This window comes from Papio anubis, chromosome 2, assembly GCF_008728515.1.
Source record: "Papio anubis isolate 15944 chromosome 2, Panubis1.0, whole genome shotgun sequence".
Classification (NCBI taxonomy): Eukaryota; Metazoa; Chordata; class Mammalia; order Primates; family Cercopithecidae; genus Papio; species Papio anubis.
In genome coordinates this window covers 148,414,128-148,433,546 of record NC_044977.1, presented here as the reverse complement: position 1 = coordinate 148,433,546, position 19,419 = coordinate 148,414,128, and the positions used below count along the sequence as shown (strand labels likewise).

General features: G+C 35.5%; 1 protein-coding gene across 8 annotated transcripts in view; it reads right to left on the bottom strand.

Annotated features, from left to right (window-relative positions):
- Positions 1–19,419, bottom strand: part of SLC9A9 (solute carrier family 9 member A9) — a 588,523-nt gene that overhangs the window by 223,964 nt on the left and 345,140 nt on the right. For all 8 annotated transcript variants that reach the window (XR_002520177.2, XR_002520179.2, XM_009201572.4 and 5 more), the window contains exons 10-11: positions 5,381–5,494; positions 3,702–3,813 (exon numbers count right to left, since the gene is read on the bottom strand). Coding sequence is in view for 6 of the 8 variants with exons in the window: in XM_009201572.4 (XP_009199836.2) it covers positions 3,702–3,813; positions 5,381–5,494 (226 nt within the window). In the remaining 2 variants the exon portion in view is untranslated. The remainder of the gene's footprint in view (positions 1–3,701; positions 3,814–5,380; positions 5,495–19,419) is intronic.

Below are 19,419 nucleotides of genomic sequence, written 5' to 3'. Positions count from 1 at the left end.
TCATAGGTGGGAATTGAACAATGAGATCACTTGGACACAGGAAGGGGAGCATCACACACCAGGTCCTATTGTGGGGAGGGTGTGGGGGGAGGGATAGCATTAGGAGATATACCTAATGTAAATGATGAGTTAATGGGTGCAGCACACCAACATGGCACATGTATATATATGTAACAAACCTGCACGTTGTGTACATGTACCCTAGAACTTAAAGTATAATAAAAATAAAAAAAAGAAAATACACAAATGGCTAGTAAGCTCATGAAAAAAATGCTTAGCATCACTATTAATGAAGGAAATGCAAATCAAAAGAACAATGAGCTATTACATCATACCCATTAGGATGACTACCATAAGCAAAAAACAAAACAAAACAAAACAAAACAAAAACAGAAAATAATTTTTGGCCAGAATGTACAGAAATAAGAACATTTGGGTACTGTTGGTAGAAATATAAAATGGTAAAGTTACGTTAAAAACACAGTATGGCAGCTTCTCAAAACATTCAAAATCGAATTACTATATGATCCAGCACTTCTGCTTCTGGGTATATGTTGAAAAGAATTCACAGCCAGGTGTTGAAGAGATGTCTGTGTACCCATGTTTACAGCAGCATTGTTCACAATAGCTAATATGTGGAAGGAACCCAAGTGTCCATTGATAAATGAATAGATAAATAAAATATGATATATACATGCAATGAATATTATTCAGCCTTTTTAAAAGGGAGGACATTTTATAATATGCCATAATATGGATGACTCTTGAGGATGTCATGCCAAGTGAAATAAACCAATCACAAAAAGACAAATACTATATGATTCTACTTATATGAGGATCCTAAAGAAGTCAAAATCATACAGACAGAAAGAATGGTGGCTGCCAGGGACTGGGAGGAGGGGGAATGAACTGTTTAATGTGTATAGAGTTTCAGTTTTACATCATGAAAAGAATCATGGAGGTAGACAGTGGTGATGGTTGCACATTTTGAATGTATTTAACAACACTGAACTGTATTCTTAAAATGGTTATGATGGGAAATTTTATGTTATGTGTATTTTACCACAATAAAAAAAATGAAAAAAAAGAGAGCATAATGGCTATCCTATCTCGCTGTGGCTATGAGTCTCAAAGCAGTGCCAATGAAAGCGCTTAGGAAGGTATAAAGTGACTTTTGAGCATGGCATCAATGATTCCATTACATATATATGTAACATTACTATCTCTTCATTTGAAAGCTAAGAAGACAGCTTTTTAGTGCAAAATCCAATGTTATTTCTACCATGTAAAAGAGTACTATCAATTTTAACTTTTAATAAAACTGACATTAGAAATATAAAGAAGAAACTCAATCTCTTTGATGTTCAGATTCATTTCAATGTGAAAAGTGTACAAAACAAAAATCCAATCAAATACATAAAAGAAGTGTACCTTGGCCCAAGATGATTGTGCCTTTGAGTTCAAGCTGCTAAGTTCTAACTAACAGTGCCGATGCCAGCAGGTGATATGGATGCTCAATATGGAAGACAATGGGTGGTATTCTCTGGACATCAGAGCCATATGTAGGTAGCTATCCTGAAAATTTGGCATGTTGTCTTTTTAATTGACGGAACTGGCTGATTGGCATTCTCATGAATTAAACTAATAATTACAACCCCATTAATATGATAGGGTTATTGTTTTTCTCCCTGAGGGTAAGGATACTTCAAAACAGGGCCAGATAGTAATATTTAGGTTTTATGAACCACATGATTACATATGGTTCACAACTCTGCCACTGTATTGCAAAAACAGCCATAGACAATAAGTAAACAAATGGGTTGGGCTGAGTTCCAACTTAATAATATTAACAAAATAGCCATGGACCAGATTTGATACAAGAGCCATAGTTTGCTGACTCCTGGCTTTAGAATACCATAAAGATAAATTCTGGACCTCCTCACATCCCCTGGCTGTATACATCATATAATTGGCCTCTACGAGGTTTTAATGCAGCTACAATCCTATGGTTAAACAAACTTAGAAGGTGCCAAAGCCTGGAGAAACCATCAAGCCAGGTGGCCATTTGGGCAGACAATTCACAACCTAACATGATTATCTAAGGCCTTACATTTTTCTCAAAGCATTGTTTGTCAAATAAAGCAATGTTTAAAATGTAATATTGAAGCTTTGAAAATAAACTGCTGTTCTCCAGAGTAAAGTTACTGATGTTTTGATGGGAAAGAAGGAAAAGGGCTTTCCAATTCCCAGAAATGTTTTGAAAAAAATGCAACCCAATGCTGGCTTCCCATTTATGAGTGCTCAAGTTTACCTTTTCCTTTCTCATAATAAAAGTCAACTCATTGCCAAAGTTTATTACCGTTCTAAGTCAAAAATAACCTACCACTCTAACTTCTCACCTTCCTTATGACTCTCTCTCTCTTACCCTAACATGTCTAGAAATGTAAGGAAGTACTGTCAGAGGCCTTCAGTAGGGCAAATTTAATGTTGTATCTCCATTTGTCCGTATTTGAATTGATGACTCACTCTCAGCTTGGGAGCTGCCCCTTTAACGATATGGACCAGTATAGAATGGCACTGAAGGCGAAACAAACCTTTTACTGCTCTCAGGAATGTGAATTTTGAGACACTTGGTTGGGTTTAGGTGGAATCTCACAGACATCGGTTTAAGAATACTTTTGTTCTTGGCCAAGTTTCATAACCTTTTTGAGATCCTGAACCTCAGTTTCTTCATCTACAAAATGTGTTAATATTTGCTTTACAGGATTAATTAAAAAATAGTGAGTGGCAAATGGCAAATGCTAATAAATGTTCATTTCTCTCACTTTCTCTGTATGCCCCTACATACTCTAAATTGTATTTGTTCATGCTGACAGCAGGTTTTATTGTAAACTCTCGTGTATCCCCCAATAACTACCTCTGAGCACACTGTAAGTGTACAGCTACATAGGAATCATGTAAGGATCTCTGCAAAAGGTCTTTGAACAGGGAAAGACTGAAGGTAGGAAAATTAATTGACTAAAGATAAACCATAATCCCCAGAGGTTTTCAAGGTCAGAAAATTCATTTGGTTTATTTTCTTTTGGAAAGGAGCCTTGAGGTATGGTTTAAGCAATTAGAACACAAATGTCTTGAGAACAGAGACCTTGTCAGTTTCATCAATCGGTGCTCAGAACTCATCTCAGGCACCTGGTGAGTGCTCAATTAATATCTGTTTTCTCAACTAACAACTGAGAATTCTTAGGTCTGATTTGCTTTTGTATTAACCATGAGGAGTTTCTGGAGTTTTGCATAAGGAACGAGCAAGGTTTTTATAGAGAAGGAACATTGAATAAGAGTGGCACCATTTACAAACTATTTACCCTGAGCATGCAATTTATGAAATTATAATTCAAATTCCCCAGTATGAAAAGTTGATCTGAAATGGGTCAGAGGAAAGTCTAATGTCCACTTTAGGCCAATTTCCGACCAGATATGGTACCTTGAAGCCATACCAACAAGATTCCCTCTAACTTCATTTCTCACGTGGAAAGAGAAATCCTGCTGTTGCTCAGCACTTAGGGACAATCAGCATAGTGTTAGGTACAGTGGGGTAAAGAGAAGCTGTTTCCCCAAAAGGGTTTAAATTTCCTCATGGTTTTTCATGTTCTGTAAAAGTGTGAGAGAACCAGCAGCAATAACACATAACGTAGTTCACATACCTGAAAACATCATCATGTGCTGAAAGTTCCAGGGGATCTTCTGTTTTCGGCCTAGATTCAGGAGGAAGGAGAGGGGATATATGTTGCAGGCTCTGGCAACAAAAATTGCTAGCTGTAGATAAGCACAGGGAACCATTGAGGAAAATGTTGCTGCAATGATGGTTTGAATCCTTGAGCTTAAATATGATGTCCTTAAGCTTCTCTACATTATGACCCCAAAACCAGAAATAAACATGTCAATTCACATTTGTCCAACTTGCTTTCAAAATTTGTATTTCAATGTCGTTATTCCCAGAAATAATAGAGAATTCTGTCTTTCTTTGATACTGGCTTTAAAATTGTTAGCCCAATACCATTTCAATCACTGTAAATTTTCTAATCACATTTATATTGCTGATGACTGACTATCCTCAATTCTGCTGTAAAATGTGAGGCAGAGACCATTCAAATGCTGTAGTATTATCTTCCCAAATGGCACTTTGGAAAGGATAAATGTGCTTCTGTTCATGTTTACCATCTTCCTTCTTATCAGTTTATATTTCCTATATCTAGCAAGCTTTGCATATCTGTTTCTTTTGGTGAATTAATTTTGAGAGGAATTACCTGTCTAATTACATAACACAACTGTTGCTTTATGTGGCAATTTGCTAAAATCAAAGTTTTATAAGTAAAAGTCTTTGAAAATATTGGTGCTCTTCACCTTTCCCTTTTTGTTGTCTTTGACTCCTTCCCCGATGGGCTATTCTAGTTTGTCCTCAATGGGATGGAGTTATTTGGGAAGAGGTAACTTCCTTTTAAAATCCAGGTTTTGGATGAAATTTTAGGGTTCAGCTGAATGCTCAATGAAAAGAGACTAAGAAGCGAATGCAGATGTGTAATTGGAACACAGTTTATAGAGAGGAATTGCCTCTCCTGGCTGTTAGGATTATCTGTGATCCAAGGTGGCCTCGGCCCATCTTCCAAGTGGGAAGAAGGACAACAGTTGCTAACTGTCTTTGGGGACATTCCTAATGGCTCAACATCCTTTTGGATAGATATCCATTCCCACTGGAAATACCTCCTGTCCCAGGCCTAGAGCTAGGAAAAACCCCTGCATTAAAAGTGAGGTCTAGATTTTATCTGTCTTCATAGGAAAGGAAGGGTGCTATCTTATTCAAATGAACCTACATTTGAACAATGCTTATAATGTTGAAAGCACATGCATCATGCTCATTTCATTTGATCATCTGTCCTATTTTTGAAGTCCTCATTGGAAAAGAGATTTCATCATCTTGCAATGAAAACATTTCTAAAGCTGAATAATCCTGGATGCTTCCTGATATACTCTAATGCAAATTAAGTCTGTTTCTCTATAAAGAATACACTGACATAATTTTTATGTAAGTGATTCATAATTATAGTTAAACATATTTTGACTTGAAAAATATCTTTTCCTTTAATTTCCCCCTTTATTTCCATAGTTCTTTCCAAAGTTCTTATCCTGAACCATAATTATTTAATGGAGGTCCAAATTTCTTAGGATGCTTTTCTCCCCTAACTAGAAATCACATATCTGCCTTGTGTCTGAACCTTGCAGTCGAATTTAGGAAACTGCTTTAACAATTTAACAGAATAATCAGTAAAAGTAAGTCATTTGTTATTTTCGCTAATCACCCCATGTTCTGTATTTCAAAGGATACAAAGGCTCCAAGTATAAAAAAAGCATTAAAGATATGATTCTGGAACGTGAACAGTGCCAGGCCCATGTAACAGAAGATGACGTTCTCTGCCAAAAAGTTCATAAATTCAAACAACTGAAACAAAACATAAACAAAAAACCATTAATTATAACTCAGGTTTGAGTGCACTTACTTTCTTGTAACTATATTTGACAACTGGCTGGGTCTCCTTTATCTGGAAGTCCACCCCTTTGGCCTTGTGCTTAGCCTCTGAAGGAGGATGGAGGCCCTGGCTCATGACCCAGCAACAGATGCCACAGCCACATCAGCATCCCATTCTTTCCAACTGTAAGGCTGCCAGAGATACCCCCAGATAATATTAACCAGCGATCCTTCCATGGAACAATTCCTACTAAGATGACAAAATAGTCCCTGTTAAAGAAACTGAAGCTAAGTGATTTGCTGAAGGTGTACTGTAGTAAATGACACAAAGATTGTTTACTCTCTGTGAACATTACCCAGTAGATCCACTTGACTTCCCAGGCACTGGACAACTTTTTTTTTTAAGCTTAAACTAAATTACCCTTCTCAGGCAGGCAGGAGGGACAAAGTTGGAAAACTTAGAAACCTGAAATAAGGATGAATGTCAATTATATTTTAACATTAGAGTGATCAGTATATTTCAAACTCTAGACAATGAGACTCATTAAATTGACTGATGTAGGTATATCCATTAAATGTCTACAATTTCTAGCCGCTAAAAAGAAAATGATTAATCCCAGGGATCGGTTTTTGCAGCAGGAACACAATAGATACATCAAATTCAGTCAGAAGAATAGAGTAATAACATGCTATGATGAGGGATGTTCCCAAGAGTTATTCTTAGACCATTAACTAAACAATTTAATTGAACATGAAAAACATTCTCCAACGTTCAGATTAAAAGTAAAATGGAAATGTGTCCAGGGGCTACAACAAAGGCTGATTTGGAAAAGACTTTATTTTATGTTCCAGACTTCTCATTTGGAAATTTCTGAGACTTCATTCCTGGACCTACATAAATCACATGTTAGGTAAATATCTCTGGAGGCATTTCTCTTGACTTTTTAAGGACTCATTATTTTTTCATGTATTTACAGCCCCACAAATAATGCCCAATACTGTTCACTGACAGTTGACAGAAAGAAAAGTAGAATCTTGTCAGAAACATTATTTAAAACCAGTAATAGAAAAAAGGATTAAAAAAAAACCAGTCCCTTTGGTACAAGACAGTTTTTTCTGCAGGGGCAGCTATCATCAATTATCCTGAGTGCTTGCTTTACATTCCAGGCTGGCTCATGGAAACAAACACTGTCACCAAAATAACCACAGAAAATTTGAAAACATCAGGAAAAATGTAGGAGATAGGGAATATTTCTCTGCCTCGTTATATCTTTACTTTTTCAAAAAGTGAGATTTGGCTATTGTCTTAATCTCCTCAGGCTGGTGAAATGAAATACCGTAAATTGAATGGCTTAAACAACAGAAATTTATTTCTCACAATTCTGGAGGCTGGGAAATCCAAAATCAAGGTGCCAGCTGATTTGGTGCTCATGAGAGTCCTCTTCCTGGTTTGTAAAAGGCCATCTACTTGCTATGTCCTCACACCAAGGAGAGAAAGATCATCACTTTTGTGTTTCTTCTTATAAGGGCACTAATCCAATTTCTAAGGGTTCTATTATCACCATCTAACTCCCTCACAAGGGCCTCACCTCCAAATATCATCACAATGGGGATTAGAGCTTCAACATATGAATTTTTAGAGAACAAAAACATTCTGTCCTTAGTATTTAGTTTTTTAATATCAATAAACAAATATCAAGGTTAAATTTGTAGCGCCTCTCTTTCTTTTGTCCCCATCCCAACTGTATTTTACCCTAGAGTGAACACTTTGCCACCTGGACTCTATTCAGCCTCTCTTTAATGGCCTTACCCCAATTTCCGCCTGGGGAGCCCACTTCATTCCCTACTCTCAGCCCATGTGTTCATGCCTCCCTAGCTCAAACATGGAGCATATAATTTAGGACTAAACCACTCAAATTGGTGCATTTCTTTAGGCAGCATGTTTGACTCAGAAATGAGTGTGACATGTTTGGGCCCCAAAATATTCCATTTTAATTCAACAAATTTAATGCAGGGAATGCTGAGACAAAGGCCCCCACCTTTTCACAGGGTGAGAAATCAGAAAGATGCTTGCCAGGAAGCTGCTGGCAGCCATCTTGGAATCACAGAGGAAATGACTGCTTGAAAGAGAAGCCAGTTCCTGATAACAGTGTTTAATCTTCTGTATTCAATCTCTCCCAAAACAAAATTTACCCTTGGATTTTTGCATTGAAGAGATCACAAAATCACTTTTTGATTTGAAGTGGCGTTCTATCACTACTCTTTTACAATCCTGTTTTAGTTAAATGAACAAAACAAAACACTTTTTCACTCCAGACAGATTATAAACAAAAGGGCGTGGGGTCAAATTTTTGTCTCTTTTCAGATAATAAGGAAGTCTGTTACCTTTGTCCCCCTCACCTCCACCATCCAATTTAAATCTATGCATCATCTTAAAGAAAGAAAAGAAGTATATAGGAAAAGTCGTTTTGTTGTGATTTTTTCTATTTGTTATTGAGATGTGATGGGAATCTTTGCTCAACATTTTACATGGAGGCCCATAATTTTAAATATTTGTTTTAGTGATTTGCTTCCTTTGAATAACCTAGGATTTTAACTTGATTTACTCACTCAACTTATTGATATCTAAAACTTCCCAGCATTACAAGTAACTGTGTACATACACATAGTAGAAAAGTTTTGTTTTGCATTGAGGCCCATTTTTGAACCTGCTCTTTGTTCCTGTTGTTATCTATTCTGCTGTCAATACTGCACTCTTTTAAATTAATGTGGATCCATAATACATGATAATATTTCATAGTCTAGACTGTTCTCACACCCCACATTATTCCTGGTTATTTTTGCATGTTTAAAGAAATGTTGCAGCCTGGCCAACATGGTAAAACACCATCTCTACTAAAAATACAAAAATTAGTCAGGGATGGTGCTGTGTGCCTGTGGTTCCAGCTACTCTGGAGGCTGAGTCAGGAGAATAACTTGAACCCGGGAGGTGGGTGCTGCAGTGAGCTGAGATCACATCACTGCACTCCAGCCTGGGCAACAGAGTGAGACTCTGTCTCAAAAAAATAAATAAATAAGAAAGAATGAAAGAAAGAGAGAAGGAAAGAAAAAAAAGAAAGAAATGTGTTTCTTGATGTTTAATCACCCGGGAAAGTTCATACATCATATGTTTATAATTTAAGATTAAAAAATATTACCAGCATCCCAGAATCACTGTTCTCTCTCACAATATCTCTTTCCACAATTTAACTACTATTAGCACCTCTACCACCACAAATTAGCTTTTCTTGTTTTTAAGTTTTATATGAATGGAATTGGACAATACATACCCTTGCATTTGTCATCTTTGACTCAGCAATATGTTTGTGAGATTCTTCATGTTGTATTTAGTTCATTTAATATTAATGTTTCACAATGTACTTATTCATACTACTACTAATAGACATTTGGGTATTTTCTAGTTTGGGGCTATGATAAATTTTGCTGCTAAAAATACATGTTTGCCTTTCTGCAGAATTGTTGGGACATAGTGCCATGCAGTTTCCCAAAGCGGTGGTATCAATTTGCACTCCAATCAGCAATTCTAGTAGCTTTACATCTCGCCAACACATTTTACTGATGTTTTCTGAAATGACACTTTTGCCTCTTGATATTGCCACTTGAACTTAGAAATCAACTTTTCAATTTCCGCAAAACTTACCTATTGGCATTTTAGTTGGAATTGTATTAATTTATAGATAAATTCAGATAAAACGTACTTCTTTTTAATATTGAAGCTTTGGATCCATGAACATCATATATCCTTATAATTATTTTAGCTTTCTTAAATTTTCGTATAAGGATTTTTCACATCTTTGTTTAGATTTATTCCTAGATATTTGATGCTTCTTGTTATTATTGTAAATGGTACCTTTTTCAAAGTTCCTTTTCTAATGTTCATTGCTAGATTCACATATACAATTGATTTTTAAAATTGACCTAGTATTCAGGGCCTTATTAAATTTAGTTAATAATTCTCATAGTTTATTGGTAGTTTTTGCTTTCAAATAAGGGTAGGTTTTTTTCCTTTCCAGTCATCATAGATTTTGCATCTTTTTGTTTGTTTCATTACACTTGTTAGGACCTCCAGCACAGTGCAAAATACAAGTGAGATATGGGCATCTTTGTCTTTTTCCCAGTCTCAAAATGAACATTTTCAATATTTCCTATCAAATTTATAGGAATTCTGAACAGACTAAAGAAGTTTCCTTTTGTTCTTAGTCTATCAGAAATAGACCCTAAAAAGGTGTTGGTTTTCATAAAATGATTTTCCTTTACCTATTAAGATGATCATATGGTATTTGTTTTTTCGCTTTTAAAATGTTGTTAATTACATTAATTGATTTTCAAATGCTAAAGCAGTCTTGCATTCCTGCAATAAATCTTACTTGGTCATTATATAGTAACCTTTTTTATATACCACTGGATTTAATTTGCTAAGATTGTGTTTAGGATTTTTGTGTCACATATTTTATATAGTTTTATCAGATTGTATTTTTAAAGTTACTTAGGTATCACAAAACAGGTTCCTGTTCTCTTCCTTAAATGCTTAGAAAAATTATGGGCTTGGAGTTTTTTTGTAGGAAGATTTTTAATTACAGATACAAATATTTTAATAAATATGGGTTTAGTCAAATATTCTATTTACTTTTGGATCAGTTTTAGAAAGTTACATTTTTCAAAGAATTTGTCATTCCATCTACATTTTTGTATTTATTGGCATACAATTGTTCTTAATATCCTCAATATTTGTTTCTGTAGTTATATCTTTCCCCATGTTATTAGGAAATTGTGTTACTTTTTTTCATTCTGGATGAATCTTGTAAGGTAAGTTATTAATTTTATGAATGTTTTCAAGAAGCAACTTTGGCTTTGTCGATTTTTCTGTATGGTACCCTCTCTTCCCATTTTATTAATTTCTCTCTTTATTATTTCCTGCCTTCAGCATAGCTTTGTTTAATCTGTTTTTATTTAGTACCTTGGTCCTTCAAGTCCTGGATGTCATGGCTGCTCATATCAGACACCTGCTTTTCTGTGTATGACACAGCTTTTCTAGTTGCTTTCTGAAAGAGAGCTGTCCTGACATCTGCAGTCTTTCCTAGCTAGCTCTTCTTGTATGTATATTTTTCCAGGTGAAAACCAATTTTTGTCAGTCCTTCCTACCTCCCAACCATTTTATGGCATTTTATTTTATGTTATTTGTAATGTTATGGTATATATAAGATACCATAAATACCATAAATTTATAAAATATCAAAAATACCATAAATACCATAAAATTATGGTATTTATAAAATATCATAAATGCAATAAAATTTGCATTTTATTGTGCCACAATAAAAATGTATATCAATTTAGAACAAAATAGGAGTTTTATAATATAGTTGGGAAAAAAGATAGATTGTTTGGAAAGATTTACAGTAAAAGTTGACTACTTTGGTTAAAATAACCAGAAACCAAAGATGGATTCTAGCTCACTCCTTATACTCAAATTAGAGAAAAATAATCAATTTAAAGGAGAAAACAAAACCTACTTATGAATTATTCAATAAGTCATCAGTAATTTTGTACATATGTTTTCAATCAGGAAATTTTATAAGAATTGTTTGTAGTATAAAAACCTGGAAACAAATATCCATAATATAAGAAATAGTTAAATAAATTATAGTATAATACATTCATATAACAGCCTATATTTTAAGGAGTTCTATATGAACTAGTATAGAAAGATATCTAAGATCTATTGTTAAATAATAAGGATAAATCTAGCTGAGTATTAACATGTACATATCCATGTAACTTTCATTCACTTTATGGACATTTGCATAATTTTAGTTATAATGAGGATAATTTTAATTATGCAGATGCCCATAGAGTGAAAGTTATATAAAATTTCTTAGATAAAATTCCTGACGTGAGTTTCCTCCGACGAAGGGTATACGTTAATTTTTCTTTTTAAGCATACTAAAAATCTGCCTTTCAGAAAGAATGGACCAATTTGCATCTCTACAAATGGTGCAGAGGGTGCCCTTTTCCCCATGCTCTTGCCAAAGTATTTTTTATCAGTTTTTAAAAACCTTTGACAATATGATAGAATAACTTATTTTAAATTGTAGATGGTTGTTGGCATTTTAAAAAAGGCTTCTTTCATAGCAATGCGACAGTCCCGATTAGCACTCCTTTGTCTATTTATATCATATAACAACATTTCTTTGAATGAACAGGCTTCATAATAATTTCCTTCTTGGGGCGTTTAATGAGAATTTGTGAGCAAATTCAATTTTTTTTCATATGCCAAAATCTCCTGAAGACATGTTTCAAAGGGAGAATCTATACAGCAAGGCCAGCTGACAGAACCAATTTGACCATTAGGACTTTATTGCCTGAGTCTGGCCCGAAGGAGTAGGCGATCACTGAGGGAATAAACTTATTGGTCAATTTTGGATAAAATTTAAAAAAATGAAAAAATTCTTCCACCCCAAAGCCAATAATAATCATCACAATAACAACACATTTCAAACTAGTCAATTCAGTGTTCAATATAAATAACTTCAAATCTACTTCCTCCCCACTCAGGGTCAGTAAAAAATAACTTGACTCAACTTTTTATTTATCCAGTACAGTAAACATTTATTTTGTTTCCATTACTTCACAGTTTGTGAGCACTAATCTTTGCTTAGCAGGGCTTTTTTTCAAGGGGCAGGGGAGAAGCAAGTTAATAGTGCAAACAAGACTGGGGAAATGTTTAAACTGTTTAAACTGCATAAGAGGACAATCTGTGTTTAAAAACTCTGAAAGTTCATGGTAACCATTCATATGTTAATTAAGTGACATAATCTAGTTAGCACAAACCATGTTCTCTGAAGACTTACTGGATATTATGCTTTTTAGTCTGAGTTACTGTATTTACTGGAAAGTAAAAGAAAAAGTCATATCTATTTTATAAAATATGTTTATCACTAACTCTCATTGACCTTTTTCTTCTATCCACACAAAAAATGTAATTTTACCATATCATTATGGTTCATAGAGAAATATTACAGCAGTTCAATATACCTGGCTAATACTAATTAAATTCACATGAATTCCTCAACATAGATTTTATGAGGCTCGACACAACCTACTGACTTTCATCTACTTGTCCATGAAATGCACTGAAATTCATCGTAACTGAGATGTTAAAGAATCTCAAAACTGCAATGAAAATTAAATGAAATGGTTATTTTCTTTAGAATTGTATCTCAGAATTAATCTTGGCTTGTATTTTCATTTTACTTATAAAATTTGTCTTTATTCCTAACTGGGACCTTTCTATACAGAATAGCTCAGATTTCATTTTTATATACTATTAAGTACGTCTATAGCTATTTTGAACAAAGCTGGCATATAGGTGAATAATTTTTATTCCTGTGTTGGGGAATTTGCAAATAAACTTTATAATAAATGCTATTGAAATGATAAACTTTTGCTCCTAGGATTTCATTTAATTAATATTTTGGGCTGAGTATGCAGACTCTATTGATGGTGCAGGACAAAGTGGGACTTTCTAGGCCCCTCCCATTCTTCACCCATTCACAGTGGCATGGAAACTGTGTCTAGAAGGGGAGATTCTCAGTGTGATTGGGGATACTAAGTGGGGCTGGGACTGCACAGCAGCTGAGGGCCTCTCTTTTACTCTCATGTTCTCACTGGGGCTGGTGGTCTAGGAGGCCATGTGGACTATAAGGCCTACCACCTTGTTGCTGTAAGCAAATTCATGGTCATATCAGGAAACGAGCTTGACAAAGTGGTCATTGAGAGCAATGCCTGTCCCAGCATCAAAAGTGGAGGAATGAATGCCACTGTTAAAGTCAGAGGAGATAACCTGGTGCTCAGGATGCTCAGGATGCCCTTGAGGGGGCCCTCCAAAGCCTGCTTCACCACCTTTCTGATGTCATCATATTTGGCAGGTCTCTCCAGATGGCAGGTCAGGTCTGTGACTGATGTTGGCAGTGGGAACATGGGAAGGATATGCCAATGAGCTTCCTGGTTCAGCTCAGGGATGACCTTGCCCATGCTTTGGCAGTGCCAGGATATGCAGGGATGATGTTCTGGAGAGTCCTGCAGTCATCACACCATGGTCTCCCAGAGGGGCCACCTACGGTCTTCCAGGTGACATTGATGGCATGGACATGGTCCTGAGTCCTTCTATGATGCTAAAATTGTCATGGATGGCCTTGACTGGGAGGCTAAGCAGTTGGTGGCACAGAAAGCATTGCTAATGACTGTGAAGTTGTTTTTGCACTTCTCATGATTTATGTCCATCATGAACATGGGGGCATCAGAGGAGGGGGCAGAGATGATGACTCTTTTGGCTCCCTTGTCTAAGTGAGCCCCAGCCTTCTCCATGGTAGTTAATACACTGGTGAACTCTGCAACATAATCAGTGCCAGCATCACCTCCATTTGATTGGGGTAGGATCTCGCTCCTGGAAGATGATTATGGGATTTCCACTGATGACAAGCTTCCCGTTCTCAGCCTTGATGGTACTGTGGAACTTGCCATGGGTGGAATCATACTGAAACATGTAGCCCATGTAGTTGAGGTCAATGAGGGGGGTTGTTGATGGCAGCAATATCCACTTTGCTAGAGTTAAAAGCAGCACTGGTGACCAGGTGCCCAATACAGCCAAATCCATTTACTCTGGCCTTCACCTTCACTATGGTGTCTCAGGGATGCAGCTGGGGCTGCAAGGGAAGATGTGGCTGTTTATTGAATGGAAGGAGAAGTGAGCTGCTCCTCGGATTTTAATTTTCACTCAGTTCCAAGTACTCAGGAAATGTGTTTGAGGTGAAACCAATAATTCCCATGGGCTGTAGAGGTGGTATAGGAGATGAATTATAATAAAGACCTTTACCATCAGAACATAAGGATTCTGAAGGCTTTTTTGCCTATTAAGGTCACAGTTCCCAAATGAGGTTTCCTCTATAAAGTTGAAGATTTATAGTTACATATAGGTAAAGTGCAATCTTTGGAGATCCTTCTATATCTAAAGCATTATAGTAATATCAATATTACTACTTCTAAAATAGTAACAATGCTAATGAAATTCCTATTTTTTAGGACCTAAACTGTACTAAGAAATGTATTAAAAGCTTTTACATACTTTAACAATTTTTAAAAACCTTTATGTTATAAAGTCAACAAAACCCAGGAATTGGTAATAATATTCCCATTTTACCATTGGGAAAACTACATTCAAAGGCATTAATGCACTTGCATTAATTACACAGTAAAGGGAAGAGGTCAGTTGTCCTGAGTTTTGTCCAAGGCTCACACCATTTCTGCCAGATTAGGCAGCCTCCCCATTGTATAAGATTCAGGCTCTCAAGTGGCAAGATGTTTGAATATTTGTAACACTTTCAAGTTTGCAAGGCATATTTTCATACATACATCTTGTTTGATCATCGGAAGAAGTCAGGGGTTGGCAGGAAAGGTATCAGTGACTCTGACCATATTTTTCCCAGGTTAAAAAAACAAACTTAAAAGGTAAATTTCTTTGTACCCAATTAGTGGAAGCAACAGGGTGTGGCTTGAGGCAGGGGATACTTATCCTCTCCCAAATATTTATCACCACTCACCCATCCAAGCCAATCCCTCCTATACTCATTCTCTCTCCCAGCTCCCCAAAGGCAAAACCAAAGCTCTTGCCGTGTATTTGAAGTTTTAAGACAAATCCCTTTCCAAATAACCCTCTTTTCAACCCAATTTCTTCTTCAGAGAAGTTCTGTGTTTTGCTCTGTGCCCTACAGTAACATGATAATGATTATATATAGCTTTATATATGCACATAAATTATACCTATAGATTATGTATATGCCTAGAGTAAGACAAATGTCATCCAGTTTGGCAGGCTGGGCTCCAAATCCAACATCAGATTCTTCAAGTTGTTTAGGACTATCCAGTCCCTATAGTAGAGGAGGTGTACCACTTCAGTGTTCAGAGAGCTGCTCTTTATCATATATTTCTTTGTTTGAGAATTTTGGGGTTCCCTATGCACTCCTGCTTGCTACCCAGCCCTCTCCCATCTCTTGTATTTCATTGTCTTCTTTTAAACTTAATCTTGCTTTTTAAAAACATGAGAATTTCAAAAGCACAGCCTATAAAAACACAACAAAACACATTTTAGGAAGATGAATAGGCATCATTAAGTAAGTAAAGTTAATATAGGAAATAAATGTAGTTATAGCTACAAGGAATTGAGCTTCATTAAACTGAATAAATACTGAACAAATACTGTAGCTAGATTTCCTTGAAACCCTCAAGCTTATAACTTAAGGGGAAGGCCATTTTCTCTGAAATTACTTAATTACTTTAGCCAGTAAATACTAATAACAGTATTCATATTTCTGGAAGTTTTCCACTTTTGACTCTTCCCTTTAAAAATTTTTTTTTGCTATTAAAGTAAAAGCCATTACAGGATTTTGTAAGGTTGCATTTAAGTTAATATACCATTAAGTTAAGAATAGCTTCTCATGTTTGCACCTTCACAGAGTACTTATCATGATACTGCTCAGAGATATTGGTCACGAAATAAGATAGGCCTTAGATCCATTTTGATGAATTTAAACACAGGTACACGTATGCATACAGAGTTTAAACCGTAAGACTTCAAGAATAGAATTACTTTGTAACGTATATAGTCCAAACATCCATTCAAATGCTTGATTGCTCCTAGACGCTTGTTGAGGGGCTACTCAACCTGGAACTGAACATTGCCAAAGTCAGAAACCTCACTACTTCCTAAGGAAGTGAATGGCATTTTTGGACCTATATAACTGTTAGAAATCCTTCCTTATGTTCAGCTAAAATTTGGCTATTACTTTCAACCGCTTCTCCTACTTCTTTGGTTCACAGAAAATAAGTCACATAGGGTATCATTTTATTTTATATTGCTTGGCTCTAACAGCAGAGAGAGGATTTTTGTCAGAATAGTTGCAGCAGTAGGCAATTCCACAGTTTAGGCAGCAACAGCCACTTTTCATTCAACAGTCTTATTAGTCGTGAAAGTAAATATTTTGCTGCCGGTAGTTTGTGGCTGACATATGAGGTCCTGAGTCTAGAATATCTACAAAGGCTGGGGGACTCTTTTGGAGAACACTTTTTTGAATGTAATGCTGGTTACATTCAAATAAGGGTCCTGCAAAAAAATTTTCTCAGTAAATCTAATGGTACTGGTCTTTTGAAAAAATAAAAGTTGTAGAATAACACAATTAGTTTCGCTGTAGTTTTGCCAATAAATACTAACGAAAGAAAATTGCCTAGTTGAAACAATATATTTTCTGTGCAGAAATTAAAATTGTGTCTTTAAAAAAATCCCTTAATGAATAAGCCAAGAAAAACATTGATATTAATATTAGGTGCTGGTATGGAAAATTCACACATTATCACAGTTTTCAAAGGTTAACAGTCCCTTTTCTTTAACTTTTTAAATTTAGCTATTCCTGACCTCCTTCCTTATTCATCTTTTGCATATTATCTTAAGATTTTATTTTTTAGAGCAATTTTAGGTTCATAGCAAAATTGAGAGGAAGGTACAGAGATACCCCATATACCTCCTACCCCAACACATGTACAGCCTCTCTCATTATTAATATCCCTCATTAGAGTTGTGCATTTGTTACAATTAATGAATCGATGTTGGAGCATCATTATTAGCCAAAGCCCATAGTTTACATAAATGTTCACTCTAGATGTTAAACAGTACTTGTGTATCTTTTTGTCTTTGTAATTAGCCTATGCTAAACTCTTAGGTGGGAGTATGAATAATACATGTCTTAGTTCTGGCTTCTATAATAACTATACCACAGACTGGGTGGCTGAAACAACAAACACCCATTTATCACAGTTTTGGAGGCTGAGTAGTCCAACATTAAGGTGGCTGCAGATCTGGTGTTGAGAGCTCATTTCCTAGTTTGCAGATGGCTCTTTGGTTGTATCTTCATATGCTGGAGAGCAGAGAGAATGAACAAGCAAGCTCTCACGTCTCTTCTAATAATGGCATGAATCCCACTAGTGAGGGCTCCACCCTCATGACCTAATTACCTCCCCAAGGCCCCAACTCCAAATACCATTAAGTTGGCGGGATACAAACATGCAGTCCATAGCAACACATGAAAAAAGGGAAGATTTCTAATTATGATTTTTTAAGGTGTCTGAATTGAATGCCAAATCCTAGCCATTGCCAGTCAGATGAGTAACAACTGTTTAAGACATGACTGAGGAACTCCACTCCATCCACTATGAGAACCATGTGCTCTTTCTAAATTAACATCTACCGCTGGCAACAGAATATTAAGTCTCAGATATCTTGAGATGTGTTTGATCTCTTCATGCCAACCCAGTCCCTTAATAAAAGTATTGCAAACTAAAATATGCAGGATTGAAAACATTATTCAGTGATGTTTCATAATCAGCCATGTCACAGTGGAATGCATTAGATCATCAGGACAAACATGAAACACTAGAATCAAACCAGTATTCATTCAAGCAGGCTTTGTCACCACCAGTGCTGCACCTGTCTGAAATAACAGTTTCATAACCAGCTCGAAGATTTCAAGAGCGAGCTTGTTTTATATTATGCTATTCCCAATAAACATTTTCATTTGTGTTAGTGCATGTTATACTGATATTCCTTTGAAAAACTTTCTGAATTTGGTAGTTTTATATATTCTACTGTAATGGTACAACAGTAGTCAGAACTTCTCAGAAAAATTTCTTTTACCACATATCCCCCATCTCCAATTTATGAGGAAAAAGAATAAGAGGACTAATTAAACTGATTTACTATTTAACCTGACCAAATTCATTGCTCAACTTTTCCTTTTGCTTTTGGGTCATCTTTTGGGTAAGATAGAAAAGTCAATATTTCACAATTTAGAAGGTAAAGAGGCACAGATGCTTTCCTTGTGTATTTCAGTAAGCTTTAAATCTAATAAATGGACATAGCACTCAACTTTATACTATATGTAAAAAGTGATATTAAAACTCTTAATTTTTGTTCTACAGGTGGTTATAAATTTACTTGATTTAACTAACAAAGAAAATAAAAAGCTACAACAAATGGTTAAAAATCATTGTCATTAGGCAGATGACTTTGAATTCAATTTCTGATCTATGGCAGAGTGAGCTATGGAAAGGCATGCAATAGAAAGCTTGAAGCTTAGAGTAGAACATTGATTCTTCGGGACATAATAAGAAATTGGAGACTGTAAAAGAGGCTTTATAAATCAGAGAAATAAATGAAAATGAAAGACAAAAAATATATGACATTTGGATAATGTCATTCAATTGGAGAATAGGCTATCAGATAATTTTTATAAAGGCATGGTTATAAATAAATCAATAGCTGATGAAAATTATATTTGCTTGACTTGTTCCTTTGTAATGGATAGTTAAAATATAGTGACTATAGATTGTCAGTGTTTATACTAAACTCCAGAAAATTCTTATTTTATACCGATTAAGTTTTTTGAGCTTTCTTTTGATGAGATTTATAAAGCTCCCTTCTGTAAAACCTCTGTGTTGAAGCTACTGCACACCCTTGACAATATAGGCAAAATGTCAAAAATTATAAATTATTACAGTGTAAGAGTGTATTTCTCTTTGTTTCCAAGGAAGAAAGTTATATTTCATATAAAGACCATGCATGCATAACACAGCTCTGAAAGAGAGCTTTAACTCTGACTTATTTCTGTGGTTTGGGGTCAATTTTGTTTTTGTTCCAATCTATTTAGGTCCTTCAAAGTCACCCTACAAAGATCCCTGGGAAAGTGCTCTTGTATATGTGTATTTATGATGATTTTCAAAGATTAGTTTAT